Source organism: Schistocerca americana, chromosome 3, assembly GCF_021461395.2.
Source record: "Schistocerca americana isolate TAMUIC-IGC-003095 chromosome 3, iqSchAmer2.1, whole genome shotgun sequence".
Classification (NCBI taxonomy): domain Eukaryota; kingdom Metazoa; phylum Arthropoda; class Insecta; order Orthoptera; family Acrididae; genus Schistocerca; species Schistocerca americana.
Window position 1 is genome coordinate 293,341,379 of NC_060121.1, and position 16,194 is coordinate 293,357,572.

Here is a 16,194-nt window from a genome sequence, read left to right on the forward strand (position 1 = left end):
GAAATAAACTAGTTTGATAGAAAAAAATGCTGTGCAAAAATAAAAATTTGTTTCATACCGTAACCAAGTTCAAATTCATTTATCCAGTAGGATAATCAGGGGTCTCATATGCTGGTGCTTCTTGCAGCCCAGTTTTATCTGGACCATACTCCATTTTCGTGAGTAAAAATGTTTTATAGGTACTCAGTGTGTGGTAACCCACAAGACTTTAACAATGTTTGCAAAATGCAAATAAGTGCAAACATCTGAAGACGGTTTGCGAGACATCTTGAAATGTCATCATGGAAAAACAAACGCTTATAAAAGCAACTGGTTGCAGCAAATGCGTTAAAAATTATAATCAATTTCACCACTTGCAGTGTTCTGATACATCCACAATGGAAAAATTATTTACTAATGTTAATACAACAGGGAATAGAAAAACAAAATATGACATTGAGATAGGTGGTCCCACTCAACAAACAATGAGGAGTAACCTAGTTCTTCTGGCAGCCAGACTGAAACCAATGCGGGCTAGTTTCGATCTGTGGACCATCAGTTGACCACCTGTGATGTAGGCTGTTACTGTCCGATGCTCACCCTCATTCTGCTCTGGCTCTGTGTGCAATTCACTTCCTTACTGAATTGTTTAAGCTGCCTTGCCATGTGGCACTCCTAACATTGCACTCATTGTTAAACCTGGTACTTATGAGCAGAAATTATACATATTCCATGAGTCACAATGTGTTTTTATGTTGTGTGTTGCAACAAAGTGATGTGTGAAATGTGTTATTCAAATCACTTGACAGTGCTGATAATGCCAGTCATGTGCACATGTGGTTTTAGTTAGAACAAAAATATTACAAGAATCACAGTTACCAGCTTAATGAAGTTTACCATTTGTAATATTTTTTTTTTCATAGAAGTTTACCACACTTACCAATTCATTCTTGTATATACTAGCTGTTTTACACATACTCTTTTTTTTAATTTTTAGATGTGTGAGGATTACATAAAGGAGCATCATCCTGATACTGGGAAGATGCCAAATGTGCCAGAATTTTCTCGATATATTTTTGCTATTGGTGAAGCTTCTCAATACTGTCCTGAAGAAGTTGAGAAAGACACGGAGTACAGACTTGTAAAGCTTTTGTTTCCGAAAAAGCTCCCAGGTAGGCAAACAGATAATTCCTGCATCATTAGAGTAAATGCTTTTCTTTGTGATCCAGCTATATTTCTGATAGTCTGATGTCTGTCTTATATCTATTTTCATATAATGAGATGTGCTCTCAGTTTGGATCTCTCATAATGTATAGTGCCTGTTGTGAATTTTAGAAATAATAATAGTTTTATGCATGCACATTAATGTGAGATAGTGGCAGAAATCTGTTTTGAGGTAATGGGTTCACAAACATTTGAAAAATGTGTCTGATGAAGGAGAGGACAATCACATTTAGCTTGATAATCATTGTAAAAGCATTTAGGACATCCATCTTGATCAACTAGATGTCAGAAACATCCTATGCAACATGCACCAGTTGCTAGTGGCACTGAACAGAAATGATATAAGAAGAGACATTTATTTCTTTATTCATCTTAATTAGTGGTCCATGATGTATGTAACTAATATGGATTGAATCTTTTTACATGACAGTTTTGAAACACATTTTACAGAACCCTTCTTCTTTTTGCTGGAGAGTTAAATTATAATATATTTATCTACCACTAGTGTGTCATTTAATTCTCAGGCTGACGCACATGATGTTCATTGGGCAGTTACTAAAGGTCGTCATTTCGATGAGCATCTTGCTGCTTTGAACTGTGTGCATCTCAGGCAGCCTCTGAAGTTGAAGCTCAACGGAGGCAAATTGGATGTATCTCAGTCAGCTTGTAGGTTCTGCATTCTGCACCCCACTAAGGGATGTGTCAAGCCTCTTCATGTTTCTATCATCAGTTGCATTACCTGGTGGTGTTAAGGAACAAGTTCAAATCTGAAATAATAGAGCAAAGAGGACAGCATGTCTGTAAGTGTAAACCAACAAATTAAAAAATGCGTGGTGAAAACTATTCAAAATTTTGAGTGGCAATGACATTCGCTATCCAGATTATTATGTTCGAAATACAATATATTAAAGAAAGAAATAAGATAGAACTGAATAAACTCTTCTGAAAATTGCAGACAGGGGTAAAAAGTTTTTTGAAAACTGAAGAAATACTTGTGCATATTGGTGAAAATTCGGATGTACAACTAAAGCATAATGCCTGAGCAATAAACAACATATTGCTAAAGGAATGGGAAGAAAAATGACCATGTATACCAGAGCATTGCATGATATTTTTCTTATGTAACAAGTCTGTTATTCTGCCTAATAATGGAACTTTCACTGTAAGCTCAGCTTTCTCCACTATCAGTTAGTCCGGCCAACATTTCTGTCAGTAAGACAAGACTTGTCAAATATTAAAACCATGCTTTTATCGGGACTTTAAACTTTTTGTCAAAAATTAAAAGTTATTAACATGCCAGGCCTATCTAGATAAGGTAGAATTTAGTATTTTGTAGAAGGTTTACAGCCATGATGGAGGCATGATTTTAAACTTTACAGGGTTTACAGGAGATTTGAAATCTAACGTGAAGAGTAACATTTGTTCATGTGTACCCTTGTCAGTGAGTACTGTGGACGTTTATATTAGAATTTTTCATAGCAAGCCACTGTTAAGTGTAGAGAAAGCAGTGGTTCATGAAAAAGAAAGAAGCAGATATATTTTTGCTATTGGTGAAGCTTCTCAATACTGTCCTGAAGAAGTTGAGAAAGACACGGAGTAAAAAAAAAAAGAAAGAAGCAGATGTTCTTAAAATGGGTTAAATGATACTGCAGTCAGCTAGTCAGCATTGTTGATGGTTTTAAACTCTAACATAGTAGATGATGTTGGTATTGTATCTTTTGAATAATTACATATGTAGGGTCATGGCCTAGAAAACATTCAGTCTATTCTTTAGTATCTTTTAAACATTATTCATATTACCTAAAATATCTTTGTTCTATTACTAAGGGAACGACTGAAGTATAGTAGAGGCATCAAGTGGTCATTAGGCACTTACAAGTTCTTCTTGAAAGCTAACACATACACCATCGTGGCTAGAGTATCCTCTCTGACTACACTGGAATGGCAGAGAAACTTGACGGGGGTGAGGTTTCGTATTGAATAGAGGGGGCAAGGGGAGAAAGAAAGCAAGGAGCAGGAGGGATGTTTGGAGATAAGGATGACTGACGAATGGGAGGAAGAGGCAGCAAGTGCACAAGATAGAAATTTGGCACCAATCAGCTTTGTATCTGATGCAAGTAGTGGGAGTTTTATGTGGTGCACAATGATGTGAAGGTGTGGACAGGGGGAAGATTTAACAGAGGGAGAGGGAGGTTATGGTGAAGGAGACCTGGGTGTAGAATGATTGAAGTGGAGTGAATGCTGACCAGGGAGGCGGGGCATAGGGCAGTGGCTAGTGGAGTTTGAAGCCTGCAATTCCTGTCCAGAAGTGTAACAATGTTTTTGGTTGTGTTAATGTGGTTCTCAATCATTCAAGATCAGAGCTAGACTGTGAGTGCATAATCTTCGTTTCTTTGATTACTTACATTCCACTAAGGACTTTCCATTACAGTATTTATCCTATTGAAAAGTGAGGACAAGAAAGTTGGAGTTAAATTCTATTCAATGATCAATAATGTTATTTTGCTCATGAGAAAGGTGTATCCTTTAAGTCACAATGTGAGAAAAGATTTGTCATGCTGGATCATTGATCTGTTTATGCATGTTATGCTTCAGATTCCATTGTGTGTCACAATATTTGATATATTTATTTGGCAAATAGGTCTTTACAGTAACAAAGTAAAATCAACATTAGAACATGAACTTTTCTTTAGTTATAGTTATGAACTCAGTGCCCATTAGGGGCAGCTTAAAAGCATACAGTATCAATAATAAGTTTAAAACATGGGCAGGAGTTAGTAAGCAAGGTAGTATCCTCAATATTTTTTAATCTCAATCCCCATACTGATTAGAGCTTAAGCTTATAAGTCAGTTCATTTGCAGCCCATTTTGCACTTTGTAATATTACCGATTGCAGGGAGAGAGGAATCTGTAAGTTAATTCTTATCTTATTTTCATTTAGTAACTTCATACAGGTTTGCATTCTGCAATAATTCATTTTTAAGAAGAAAGTCTTCATTGCACAATAATGTGCCATAAAAATAATATGTGATGCTCAGCCTTGACTACCTTGTAGACAACTGCTTAAGAAGTTAGATATTTTAACAACAGAATCATAGTACATATTTCCTCTCACGAAATTTGTTTGAAACAATCAAGTAGAGTTCTGAAGGACTAATGGCATCTATAATTACTGCACTAGAAGAAAAAGCATATTTAGTGCAAAAATGTTACAAACTTATTTGTGCTTTTAATTTAAATATTGTTTTTTCAACTTAAAGGTGACCTGTTGAGCTGTGGACAGACAGTGAAAAGACTGTTACACATTATAGCTTTTGGCCAAAGGCTTCTGACCGGTCAGAGCTGCTGGTGGTAGCAGTCAAGTGTGTATGGTGTATGAGGTGTGCTTACTTTTGTGAATGCGGTGCCGCCGCCCCCCCCCCCCCTTTCCTCTCCCTCTCTCTCTCTCTCTCTCTCTCTCTCTCCCTCTCTCTCTCTCTCTCTCTCTCTCTCTCCCCCTCTCTCTCTCCCTCTCTCTCTGAGGGAGGCTTTGGCCATAATGTGTAGCAGTCTTTTTGTTCTGCCTGTCAGCAACGCAACAGGCCATCTTTATGGTGAGTAGTAGTCTATCCATTCCCTAATATTCTTGATATTACAACCTGTAGTTTCCCATGTGTAAACATTGTTTTCTGTCATGTGAACCCATCTGTGTGGCGTTCAGCCATATTTGAAGCCAGTTACATTTAGCAATGTTAAAGTGTAGGCTCAACCACCTTTCACAATGCAAAAGCACTAAAAGTGACACATTTCAAAGGAATAATCCTTCTCCATCAGAACTGAAGAGGTTGGCAGAAAAAAATGCTAACCCTCAGTTTAGTAATAATTAGTTTGATCAAATAATTTGTTATGTTTTCAAATGGACTATATACTAATAACAAGTAGTTCCCAATGTACCACTAGAAACAACTGCCTGCTGTATAAATTACTTTGTCTTTGTTATAACTTCAAGTTGAACAAATATATTTCAAAGAAGACGCAATACATGAAAGTCACAGATCAAGTAAACGAAGTAAGTCGTGTGTACACTTTAACAGTCAGATCATAACTGAGTCCAAGTCTAGCGGCCGCTGGCTGGCTGTCCGCTTAGGTGGCACTGCTACTGCATGGCTGGCAGACAGTGCCGCATGTAGAGGATGCGCGTAAGTGCGCGCCGAGTCACAACGGTCTTATTCAATTACTGCTGTTGTCTTTGAATTTAATTACACTTGTAACATGCAGTAACTCAAAATGCATTCTTCTGGGTTAGCTTCTTCTTCTGTAAACCCCTTCAGTTATTCTACAATAATCTTACAAAAGTGATAAAAAAAAGGGGCCGTGACATGCATGGTGCTGTGACGGGCACAAAAATCCGCAAAATCGGAAGAGGCAAATTGCGGACCATTATCAGTAACATGAGTAGAGGGAAGGCCTTCCAAAGAGAAAATGCGAGCTTGAGTAATGGTGGTTGCCGTGGTGGTAGGTGATGTGCAACGGACAATGAAAGGAAAGTTAGAGTAGGCGTCAATAATGAGAAGCCAATAAGTACCTAAAAAAGGTCCCGCAAAGTCAGCATGAATACGCTCCCAGGGCTTCTCAGGCGAAGGCCACGGTGACAAAGATGACTTAGGGGTGGCGGCCTGTGACTCACAAGGGCCGCAGGAAGCGACCATGTGTGCGATTTGAGAGTCGATGCCGGCCGGGCCAGTACACATGCCGGCGCGCCAGAGATTTTGTGCGAGAGGCACCCCAGTGCCCTTGGTGAAAGAGGCACAAGACCGAAGCACGCAAAGACGCAGGTACCACAACACGCGGCGAAGCATTTTCGGTGGAACGGAGGATAACACCATCCCTAGCCATGAGGCGGTAATGCAAAGCGTAGTAGTTCCGCAACAGATCAGAAGTCATAGCAGACGGACAATCTGGCCAACCCTTCTGAATACAGCGTAAAACCTGGGAGAGGGTAGGGTCAGAACCCGTAGCAGCCGCCAGCCGGTCCCCGGTGATGGGGAACCCGTTCACAACCCGCTGCTCGGCAACATCCAGGTGGAAACACAAAAGTTCGTCCCTATCGAATGCCAGATCAAGACCCATGGGATGGCGAGACAGTGTATCAGCATTCGCATGTTGAGCCGTCGGCCGGAAATGAATCTCATAATTGAAACGAGACAAAGAGCCCAATGCTGGAGGCGGTGTGCAGTCTTGTCGCGAAGTGACGTTGATGAATGAAACAAGGAAACAAGTGGTTTGTGATCTGTAACAAGATGAAATTTGGATCCATAGAGAAAAACACCAAACTTATGAAGAGCATAAATAATGGGCAAAGCTTCTTTTTCAATTTGAGAATACTTTTGTTGGGCATCCATGAGCATTTTGGAGGCATAAGCAATGGGTTGTTCAGAACTGTCAGAAAAACGGTGCGCAAGGACTGCACCGACCCCGTATTGAGAGGCACCCGTGGCAAGAACAAGATGTTGGCCAGCTCGATAAGTAGCCAGGCACAGGGCCTGTTTCAGCATAGTCTTCAATTTCTGGAAAGCCGCATCGCGTGGCGCGGACCAGTGAAAAGGCATGTTTTTATGCAACAGGCGGTGCAACGGCTGAGCCACCGAAGCAGCAGACGGTAAAAACTTGTGATACTATGCTATTTTCCCCAAGAAGGCCTGCAGTTTCTTAACAGATGTAGGGTGAGGAAGGGCATGGATCGCAGTGACAGTTTGCTGAAGCGAATGAATACCATCCTGAGAGAGTTGAAACCCCAAGTACGTGATAGATGCCTAAAAAAATTTTGGATTTTGGAAGGTTACACTTAAGACTGGCAGTCTGTAAGACATGAAAAAGTGTGAGGAGATTTTGAAGATGTTCATCAGTGGTGGAGCCAGTGACAACAATGTCATCCTGGTTATTTATACACCCAGGGACAGTAAGCAATAATTGTTCCAAGAATCGCTGAAAGAGAGCAGGGGCGCTGGCATCCACGAATAGCAATCGTTGGTATTGATAGAGGCCGAACGCGTGTTAAGGACCAGAAACTGCCGGGAAGCAGCGTCGAGAGGAAGTTGATGATAAGCTTCTGACAGGTCAACTTTAGAAAAATACTGGCCTCCAGCAAGTTTAGTGAACAATTCTTCAGGTCGAGGCATAGGGTAAGTGTCAATAAGGCATTGAGCATTTAGAGTGGCTTTGAAATTGCCACAGAGACGAATATCACCCTTTGGCTTAGCAACAACAACGACAGGAGAGGACCACCCACTGGAAGTGACAGGAAGCAAGACCCCTGAAGCAGTGAGACAATCCAGCTCCCGTTTGACCGGATCATGAAGGGCCACAGTAATGGGCCGAGCCCTAAAAAACATAGGCCGAGCAGTGGGTTTGAGCATGATGTGAGCTTCAAAGTCGTTTGCTCTGCCTAACCCTGGAGAAAAAAGGGACAAAAATGTCATCGACAAGGAATCCAATTGAGCATAAGTAATAGCATCAGAGACGATATTGACAGTGTCATCTATGGAGAACCCAAAAACTCGAAAGGCATCGAAACCCAAAAGATTCTTCATGTTACTATGGTCGAGCACAAATATGGTAACAGTGCGAATGACAGATTTGTAAGATACCTTAGCATCAAATTGTCCCAAGAGAGAAATCTTCTGTTTATTGTAAGTCCGTAATTGCCTAGTGACAGGTGACAGGACTGGAGAACCCAACTGAAGATACGTCTGAGAATTGATGATCGTGGCAGCAGAACCAGTATCCACCTGCATGCGAATATCTCGACCAAGTATTTGGACAGCGAGGAATAACTTCCCTGAAAGGGAAGAAGTACAATTGACAGACAACACAGAATCAGAGTCAGCGTCATGTTCATGAACATCATTTATGCGGTCGGATTTGCAAATGGATGACTCATGACCCTTTTTTTTGCATTTGTGACACACGGCCCAACATTGTGGACAATCTTCTCGTGAATGTTTCATAAAACACCGCAGACATGAAGGAAGTTGCCGTGGGTTTTGCTGCAGTTTCTTAGAGGTTTGTTTACGCTTGGGAGCATACTGCGGCCACGTCGGCCGGCGGGGACACACCACACGCTTCGTCAACATCGCACAGAGGTTGTATTTCCCCGACGTCGCCCCATGCCTCTATTTGCACTCCAGCGGAGTGAGAAATTTCAAAATACTGAGGGACGGATAGGACTTCATCTAGAATTGGATTTGCCAACTGAAGGGCACGTTGCCTAACTTCTTTGTCAGGCGCCGATCGGATAATAGCATCCTGTACTATGGAATCAGCGTAGGATTCTTTGTGAACTTCAGTAACAAATTGATACTTTCTACTGAGGCCGTGAAGTTCAGCAGCCCAAGTGCGATGGGATTGATTCGGTTGTTTTTGTCAACAATAAAAGGCAACACGAGAGGCTACCTGTGGTGTGCGTACTGTAAGACCTTTAGTACACACACCATCAGATTATTTGACTTGTCGCTCTAACGAAGTAGGCGAGTGTCAGTAATTTGTCTCGTGGTCTTATCATAGCGTGTTTATCTTCTTCCGTGCACGCTTAGAGTAGCAGATTGATGGTGACCAACTTTAAACAGAACTTGATTAATTTTTCACATACATTTATTAAAATAATAACAAGCATAAAAGTTACTTAACTTGGTTCTGGATGCTATTTACAATTGACAATCTGAAGTTCCTTTGGTATTGGTACGTTAATCTTATTCTCACATATATCTCTGATACTTGACAAAAGTGTCTATACATTTATCTTCATGGCTATGTGCAGGAATATGGTAATCTTATTAGGCAAGGACTGAAACTTGACTACACTGGTACAGACAAATGTAGAACTCGTACAGACTGTTGCAGACAAATGCAGACTGGTACAGACAAATGGAGACTGACTAATCGGAGGTCAGTACACTCGTTATCATACTTCGCGTGTTCATGTATCACTGCGCGAGTTTGATCTGCGAGGAGAAAAGGTTCTACATTAGCAGCAATCTCATTGACTGCGTTACATATTAATACGCGGATCAGCGGAAGCAGAATTTGGTCCGTGTCTGTGGCAGCGCCATCTCGTAGTGCGGAGACGGACGAGCTCTGTGCCTGCGCTGTTGTGCTTCATGGGGCGCGCTCTAGTGGGAAAGTTGTGTACGCGCTGACTACGCGGAACTATGTACACAACACTACCACATGTATTTGCTATTGAAAATAGATGGACAGAAGTGAGCACATTTCAGCAAAGGATAAAGACGCAGGATCTTTCAAAGGAGCCAATTGCGACAACAACCGATACATTTGAGGTGAAATCCATGAAAGGAACAGAGACTTACATGTTTGTTCGTCCGTGACATGAAATGCCCAGAAGTGCTGTCGAAGACGTTTTTCGTAATCAGACCAGACTTCCGCCGTATCGTCGTAAGGAGGTAGAGACAACAACGAGACATGCCCCGCATTTGATGCCGCGACGAAGTCACTAATCGCATTTGTGAGAAGCGATTGCTGTTCTATGAGACTTTGCAATAGTTGCTCTAAAGTAGCCGTGGAAACGTGGGTCAACGATGGAAAAGAAAAATCACTACCTCGTTGCTAATTGTTAAAACTTCAAGTTGAACAAATATATTTCAAGGAAGACGCAATACATGAAAGTCACAGATCAAGTAAATGAAGTAAGACGTGTGTACACTTTAACAGTCAGATCATAACTGAGTCCAAGTCTAGCGGCCGCTGGCTGGCTCTCCGCTTAGGTGGCACTGCTGCTGCATGGCTGGCAGACAGTGCCGCATGTAGAGGATCACTGCGCGCCGAGTCACAACAGTCTTATTCAATTTCTGCTGTTGTCTTTGAATTTAATTACACTTGTAACATGCAGTAACTCAAAATGCATTCTTCTGGGTTAGCTTCTTCTTCTGTAAACCCCTTCAGTTATTCTACAAGAATCTTACAAAAGTGATAAAAAAAAGGGGCCGTGACATGCATGGTGCTGTGACGGGCACAAAAATCCGCAAAATCGGAAGAGGCAAATTGCGGACCATTATCAGTAACATGAGTAGAGGGAAGGCCTTCCAAAGAGAAAATGCGAGCTTGAGCATTGGTGGTTGCCGTGATGGTAGGCGACGTGCAACAGACAATGAAAGGAAAGTTAGAGTAGGCGTCAATAATGAGAAGCCAATAAGTACCTAAAAAAGGTCCCGCAAAGTCAGCATGAATACGCTCCCAGGGCTTCTCGGGCGAAGGCCACGGTGACAAAGATGACTTTGGGGCGGCGGCCTGTGACTCACAAGGGCCGCAGGCAGCGACCATGTGTGCGATTTGAGAGTCGATGCCGGCCGGGCCAGTACACATGCCGGCGCGCCAGAGATTTTGTGCGAGAGGCACCCCAGTGCCCTTGGTGAAGGAGGCACAAGACCGAAGCACGCTAAGATGCAGGTACCACAACACGCGGCGAAGCATTTTCGGTGGAAAGGAGGATAACACCATCCCTAGCCGTGAGGCAGTAATGCAAAGTGTAGTAGTTCCGCAATGGATCAGAAGTCTTAGCAGACGGACAATCTGGCAAACCCTTCTGAATACAGAGTAAAACCTGGGAGAGGGTAGGGTCAGAACCCGTAGCAGTTGCCAGCCGATCCCCGGTGATGGGGAACCCATTCACAACCCGCTGCTCAGCAACATCCTGGTGGAAACACAAAAGTTCGTCCCTATCGAATGCCAGATCAAGACCCATGGGAAGGCGAGACAGTGTATCAGCATTCGCATGTTGAGCCGTCGGCCAGAAATGAATCTCATAATTGAAACGAGACAAAGAGCCCAATGCTGGAGGTGGTGTGCAGCCTTGTCGGGAACTGGCGTTGATGTATGAAACAAGGAAACAAGTGGTTTGTGATCTGTAACAAGATGAAATTTGGATCCATAGAGAAAAACACCAAACTTATGAAGAGCATAAATAATGGGCAAAGCTTCTTTTTCAATTTGAGAATACTTTTGTTGGGCATCCGTGAGCGTTTTGGGGGCATAAGCAATGGGTTGTTCAGAACTGTCAGAAAAATGGTGCGCAAGGACTGCACCGACCCCGTATTGAGAGGCACCCGTGGCAAGAACAAGATGTTGGCCAGCTCGATAAGTAGCCAGACACGGGACCTGTTTCAGCATAGTCTTCAATGCCTGGAAAGCCAATGACCTGTCTGTATTAGACAATTACTTCAAAATCTGGAGACTCCAACCCAATGTGAGTAAAACAGAAGTGTGTTGCTTCCATCTAAATAACCAGTTGGCGAACGTAAAACTGGAGGTAAGTTTCAGAGACAGAATTCTTCGTCACAACTGGAACCCAAAATATCTTGGTGTCATCCTGGATCGTACACTATGCTTCAAACAACACCTTAACTTAGCTCAAAAGCTGTGGACTCGAAACAACATCCTCCATAAGCTATGCGGAACTACCTGGGGATCTTCAGCAACCACCCTGCGAACTTCAGCTCTGGGCTTGGTATACTCAAGTGCTGAGTATTGTGCACCTGTTTGGATGAATATTCATCATACAAGGCTTGTTGATACCCAGCTGAATACAACAATGCGCATAATATCTGGCACAATCAGATCTACTCCAGTTTATTGGCTTCCACTGTTAACCGGTATAATGCCTCCTGATCTACGCAGATGTGCTGCCCTTATGAGAGAATCCCACAAGATCTCCAGGAATTCTAACCTACCCGTGCATAGCGACCTGCCACTTTTAAATCGCAAGAGACTGAAATCACGTCATCCAACTCTGTGCGATGCTGCTGACATGGTTGCTAAGAATTTCAAACCTTTTGAAGAATGGAAAGGTCGGTGGGAAGCAGTGACAGATGTGCACCTGCATAACATCTTCTCAGGTGCTAAACTTCCAAGTGGATTAGACTTACCACGCAAGACGTGGTCTACTCTCAACAGAATCCGCACCAGCCATGGGCGATGCAGGGATGCTCTCTTTAAGTGGAAGAAGCTGCCTGATCCAGCTTGTGACTGCGGGGCTCCATACCAGACTGTTCACCACATTGTCAGTGAATGCAGGATTCGAGCCTATCACGGCGCCAAAGAGGACTTCCTGCTAGCAACTCCAGATGCAGTGCGCTGGATTGAAGGACTGGATATTCAGTTGTAAAGACAAACTTAAGTTTCTTGTGTGTCAATATGTACATATGTATATGTAATTGTATGATATGTCTGTATTAGCCGTACGCTAAATAAATAAAATCTGGAAAGCTGCATCGCATGGCGTGGACCAGTGAAAAGACATGTTTTTATGCAACAGGCGGTGCAATGGCTGGGCCACCGAAGCAGCAGACAGTAAAAACTTGTGATAGTGTGCTATTTTCTCCAAGAAGGCCTGCAGTTTCTTAACAGATGTAGGGTGAGGAAGGGCATGGATCACAGTGACCGTTTGCTGAAGCGGATGTATACCATCCTGAGAGAATTGAAACCCCAAGTACGTGATAGATGCCTAAAAAAATTTGGATTTCGGAAGATTACACTTAAGGCCGGCAGTCTGTAAGACATGAAATAGTGTGAGGAGATTTTGAAGATGTTCGTCAGTGGTGGAGCCAGTGAGAACAATGTCGTCCTGGTAATTTATACACCCAGGGACAGTGAGCAATAATTGTTCCAAGAATCACTGAAAGAGAGCAGGGGTGCTGGCAATCCCGAATAGCAATCGTTGGTATTGATAGAGGCCAAAAGGCGTGTTAAGGACCAGAAACTGCCGGGAAGCAGCGTCGAGAGGAAGTTGATGATAAGCTTCTGACAGGTCAACTTTAGAAAAATACTGGCCTCCAGCAAGTTTAGTGAACAATTCTTCAGGTCGAGGCATAGGGTAAGTGTCAATAAGGCATTGAGCATTTAGAGTGGCTTTGAAATTGCCACAGAGACGAATATCACCCTTTGGCTTAGCAACGACAACGACAGGAGAGGACCACCCACTGGAAGTGACAGGAAGCAAGACCCCTGAAGCAGTGAGACAATCCAGCTCCCGTTTGACCGGATCATGAAGGGCCACAGTAATGGGCCGAGCCCTAAAAAACATAGGCCGAGCAGTGGGTTTGAGCATGATGTGAGCTTCAAAGTCGTTTGCTCTGCCTAACCCTGGAGAAAAAAGGGACAAAAATGTCATCGACAAGGAATCCAATTGAGCATAAGTAATAGCATCAGAGACGATATTGACAGTGTCATCTATGGAGAACCCAAAAACTCGAAAGGCATCGAAACCCAAAAGATTCTTCATGTTACTATGGTCGAGCACAAATATGGTAACAGTGCGAATGACAGATTTGTAAGATACCTTAGCATCAAATTGTCCCAAGAGAGAAATCTTCTGTTTATTGTAAGTCCGTAATTGCCTAGTGACAGGTGACAGGACTGGAGAACCCAACTGAAGATACGTCTGAGAATTGATGATCGTGGCAGCAGAACCAGTATCCACCTGCATGCGAATATCTCGACCAAGTATTTGGACAGCGAGGAATAACTTCCCTGAAAGGGAAGAAGTACAATTGACAGACAACACAGAATCAGAGTCAGCGTCATGTTCATGAACATCATTTATGCGGTCGGATTTGCAAATGGATGACTCATGACCCTTTTTTTTGCATTTGTGACACACGGCCCAACATTGTGGACAATCTTCTCGTGAATGTTTCATAAAACACCGCAGACATGAAGGAAGTTGCCGTGGGTTTTGCTGCAGTTTCTTAGAGGTTTGTTTACGCTTGGGAGCATACTGCGGCCACGTCGGCCGGCGGGGACACACCACACGCTTCGTCAACATCGCACAGAGGTTGTATTTCCCCGACGTCGCCCCATGCCTCTATTTGCGCTCCAGTGGAGTGAGAAATTTCAAAAGACTGAGCAATGGACAGGACTTCATCTAGAATTGGATTTGCCAACTGAAGGGCACGTTGCCAAACTTCTTTGTCTAGCGCCGATCGGATAATAGCATCCTGTACTACGGAATCAGTGTAGGATTCTTTGTGAACTTCAGTAACAAATTGATACTTTCTACTGAGGCCGTGAAGTTCAGCAGCCCAAGTGTGATAGGATTGATTCGGTTGTTTTTGACAGCGATAAAAGGCAACACGAGAGGTTACCTGTGGTGTGCGTACTGTAAGACCTTCAGTACACACACCATCAGATTATTTGACTTGTCACTCTAACGAGGTAGGCAAGTGTCAGCAATATGCCTCGTGGCGTTATCGTGGCGTGTTTATCTTCCGCCGTTAGGTCAGACGATAGAAATGCCACTTGCACGCTTAGAGTAGCAGATTGACGGTGACCAACTTTAAACAGAACTTGATTAATTTTTCACATACATTTATTAAAATAATAACATGCATAAAAATTACTTAACTTGGTTCTGGATGCTATTTACAATTGACAATCTGCAGTTCCTTTGGTATTGGTACGTTAATCTTATTCTCACATATATCTCTGATACTTGACAAAAGTGTCTATACATTTATCTTCATGGCTAAGTACAGGAATATGGTAATCTTATTAGGCACAGACTGAAACTTGACTACACTGGTACAGACAAATGTAGAACTCGTACAGACTGTTGCAGACAAATGCAGACTGGTACAGACAAATGGAGACTGTCTAATCTGAGGTCTGTACACTCGTTATCATACCTCGCGTGTTCATGTATCACTGCGCGAGTTTGATCTGCGAGGAGAAAAGGTTCTACATTAGCACCAATCTCATTGGCTGCGTTACATATTAATACGCGGATCAGCGGAAGCAGAATTTGGTCCGTGTCTGTGGCAGCGCCATCTCGTAGTGCGGAGACGGACGAGCGCTGTGCCTGCGCTGTTGTGCTTAGTGGGGCCCGCTCTAGTGGGAAAGTTGTGTACGCGCTGACTATGCGGAACTATGTACACAACACTACCGCATGTGTTTGCTTTTGAAAATAGACGGACAGAAGTGAGCACATTTCAGCAAAGGATAAAGACGCAGGATCTTTCAAAGGAGCCAATTGCGACAACAACCGATACATTTGAGGTGAAATCCATGAAAGGAACAGAGACTTACATGTTTGTTCGTCCGTGACATGAAATGCCCAGAAGTGCTGTCGAAGACGTTTTTCGTAATCAGACCAGACTTCCGCCGTATCGTCGTAAGGAGGTAGAGACAACAACGAGACATGCCCCGCATTTGATGCCGCGACGAAATCACGAATCGCATTTGTGAGAAGCGATTGCTGTTCTATGAGACTTTGCAATAGTTGCTCTAAAGTAGCCATGGAAACGTGGGTCAACGATGGAAAAGAAAAATCACTACCTCGTTGCCAATTGTTAAAACTTCAAGTTGAACAAATATATTTCAAGGAAGACGCAATACATGAAAGTCACAGATCAAGTAAACGAAGTAAGACGTGTGTACACTTTAACAGTCAAATCATAACTGAGTTTAAGTCTAGTGGCCGCTGGCTGGCTGGCCACTTAGGTGGCACTGCTGCTGCATGGCTGGCAGACAGCGCCACATGTAGATGATGCGTGTAACTGCGCGTCGAGCCACAACAGTCTTATTCAATTTCTGCTGTTGTCTTTGAATTTAATTACACTTGTAACATGCAGTAACTCAAAATGTTCTGGGTTAGCTTCTTCTTCCGTAAACCCCTTCAGTTATTCTACAAGAATGTTACAAAAGTGAAAAAAAAATTACCCTTTTTGCCTTAATAATTTCGAAAAGTCAGTCATAACCTTGCACATCCATGAAACTTGCTATCCTTTGCAATTTCACACATATATAAAATTGTAGCAAATTGGGTCCATTGGGAAAGTTAGAGACTACGACACGTATTGGGAAAAATGAAAATATATTCAATGAACAGAATACATGAGGTACGAACTGCTTATTAAAAAATTGTAAGTCTTTTATAATATCAGTTTGGGGTCAGCTACTCTAATTATAGTGATACCGTGGATATTTAATGGGTGATGAGATTCT

The 16,194-nt window shown here is 42.7% G+C and overlaps 1 protein-coding gene across 1 annotated transcript in view; it reads left to right on the plus strand.

Moving 5' to 3' along the window:
• Window positions 1-16,194, plus strand: part of LOC124605550 (condensin-2 complex subunit D3-like) — a 158,284-nt gene that overhangs the window by 96,250 nt on the left and 45,840 nt on the right. The window contains exon 6 of the mRNA XM_047137307.1: window positions 977-1,151. Coding sequence (XP_046993263.1) covers window positions 977-1,151 — 175 coding nt within the window. The remainder of the gene's footprint in view (window positions 1-976; window positions 1,152-16,194) is intronic.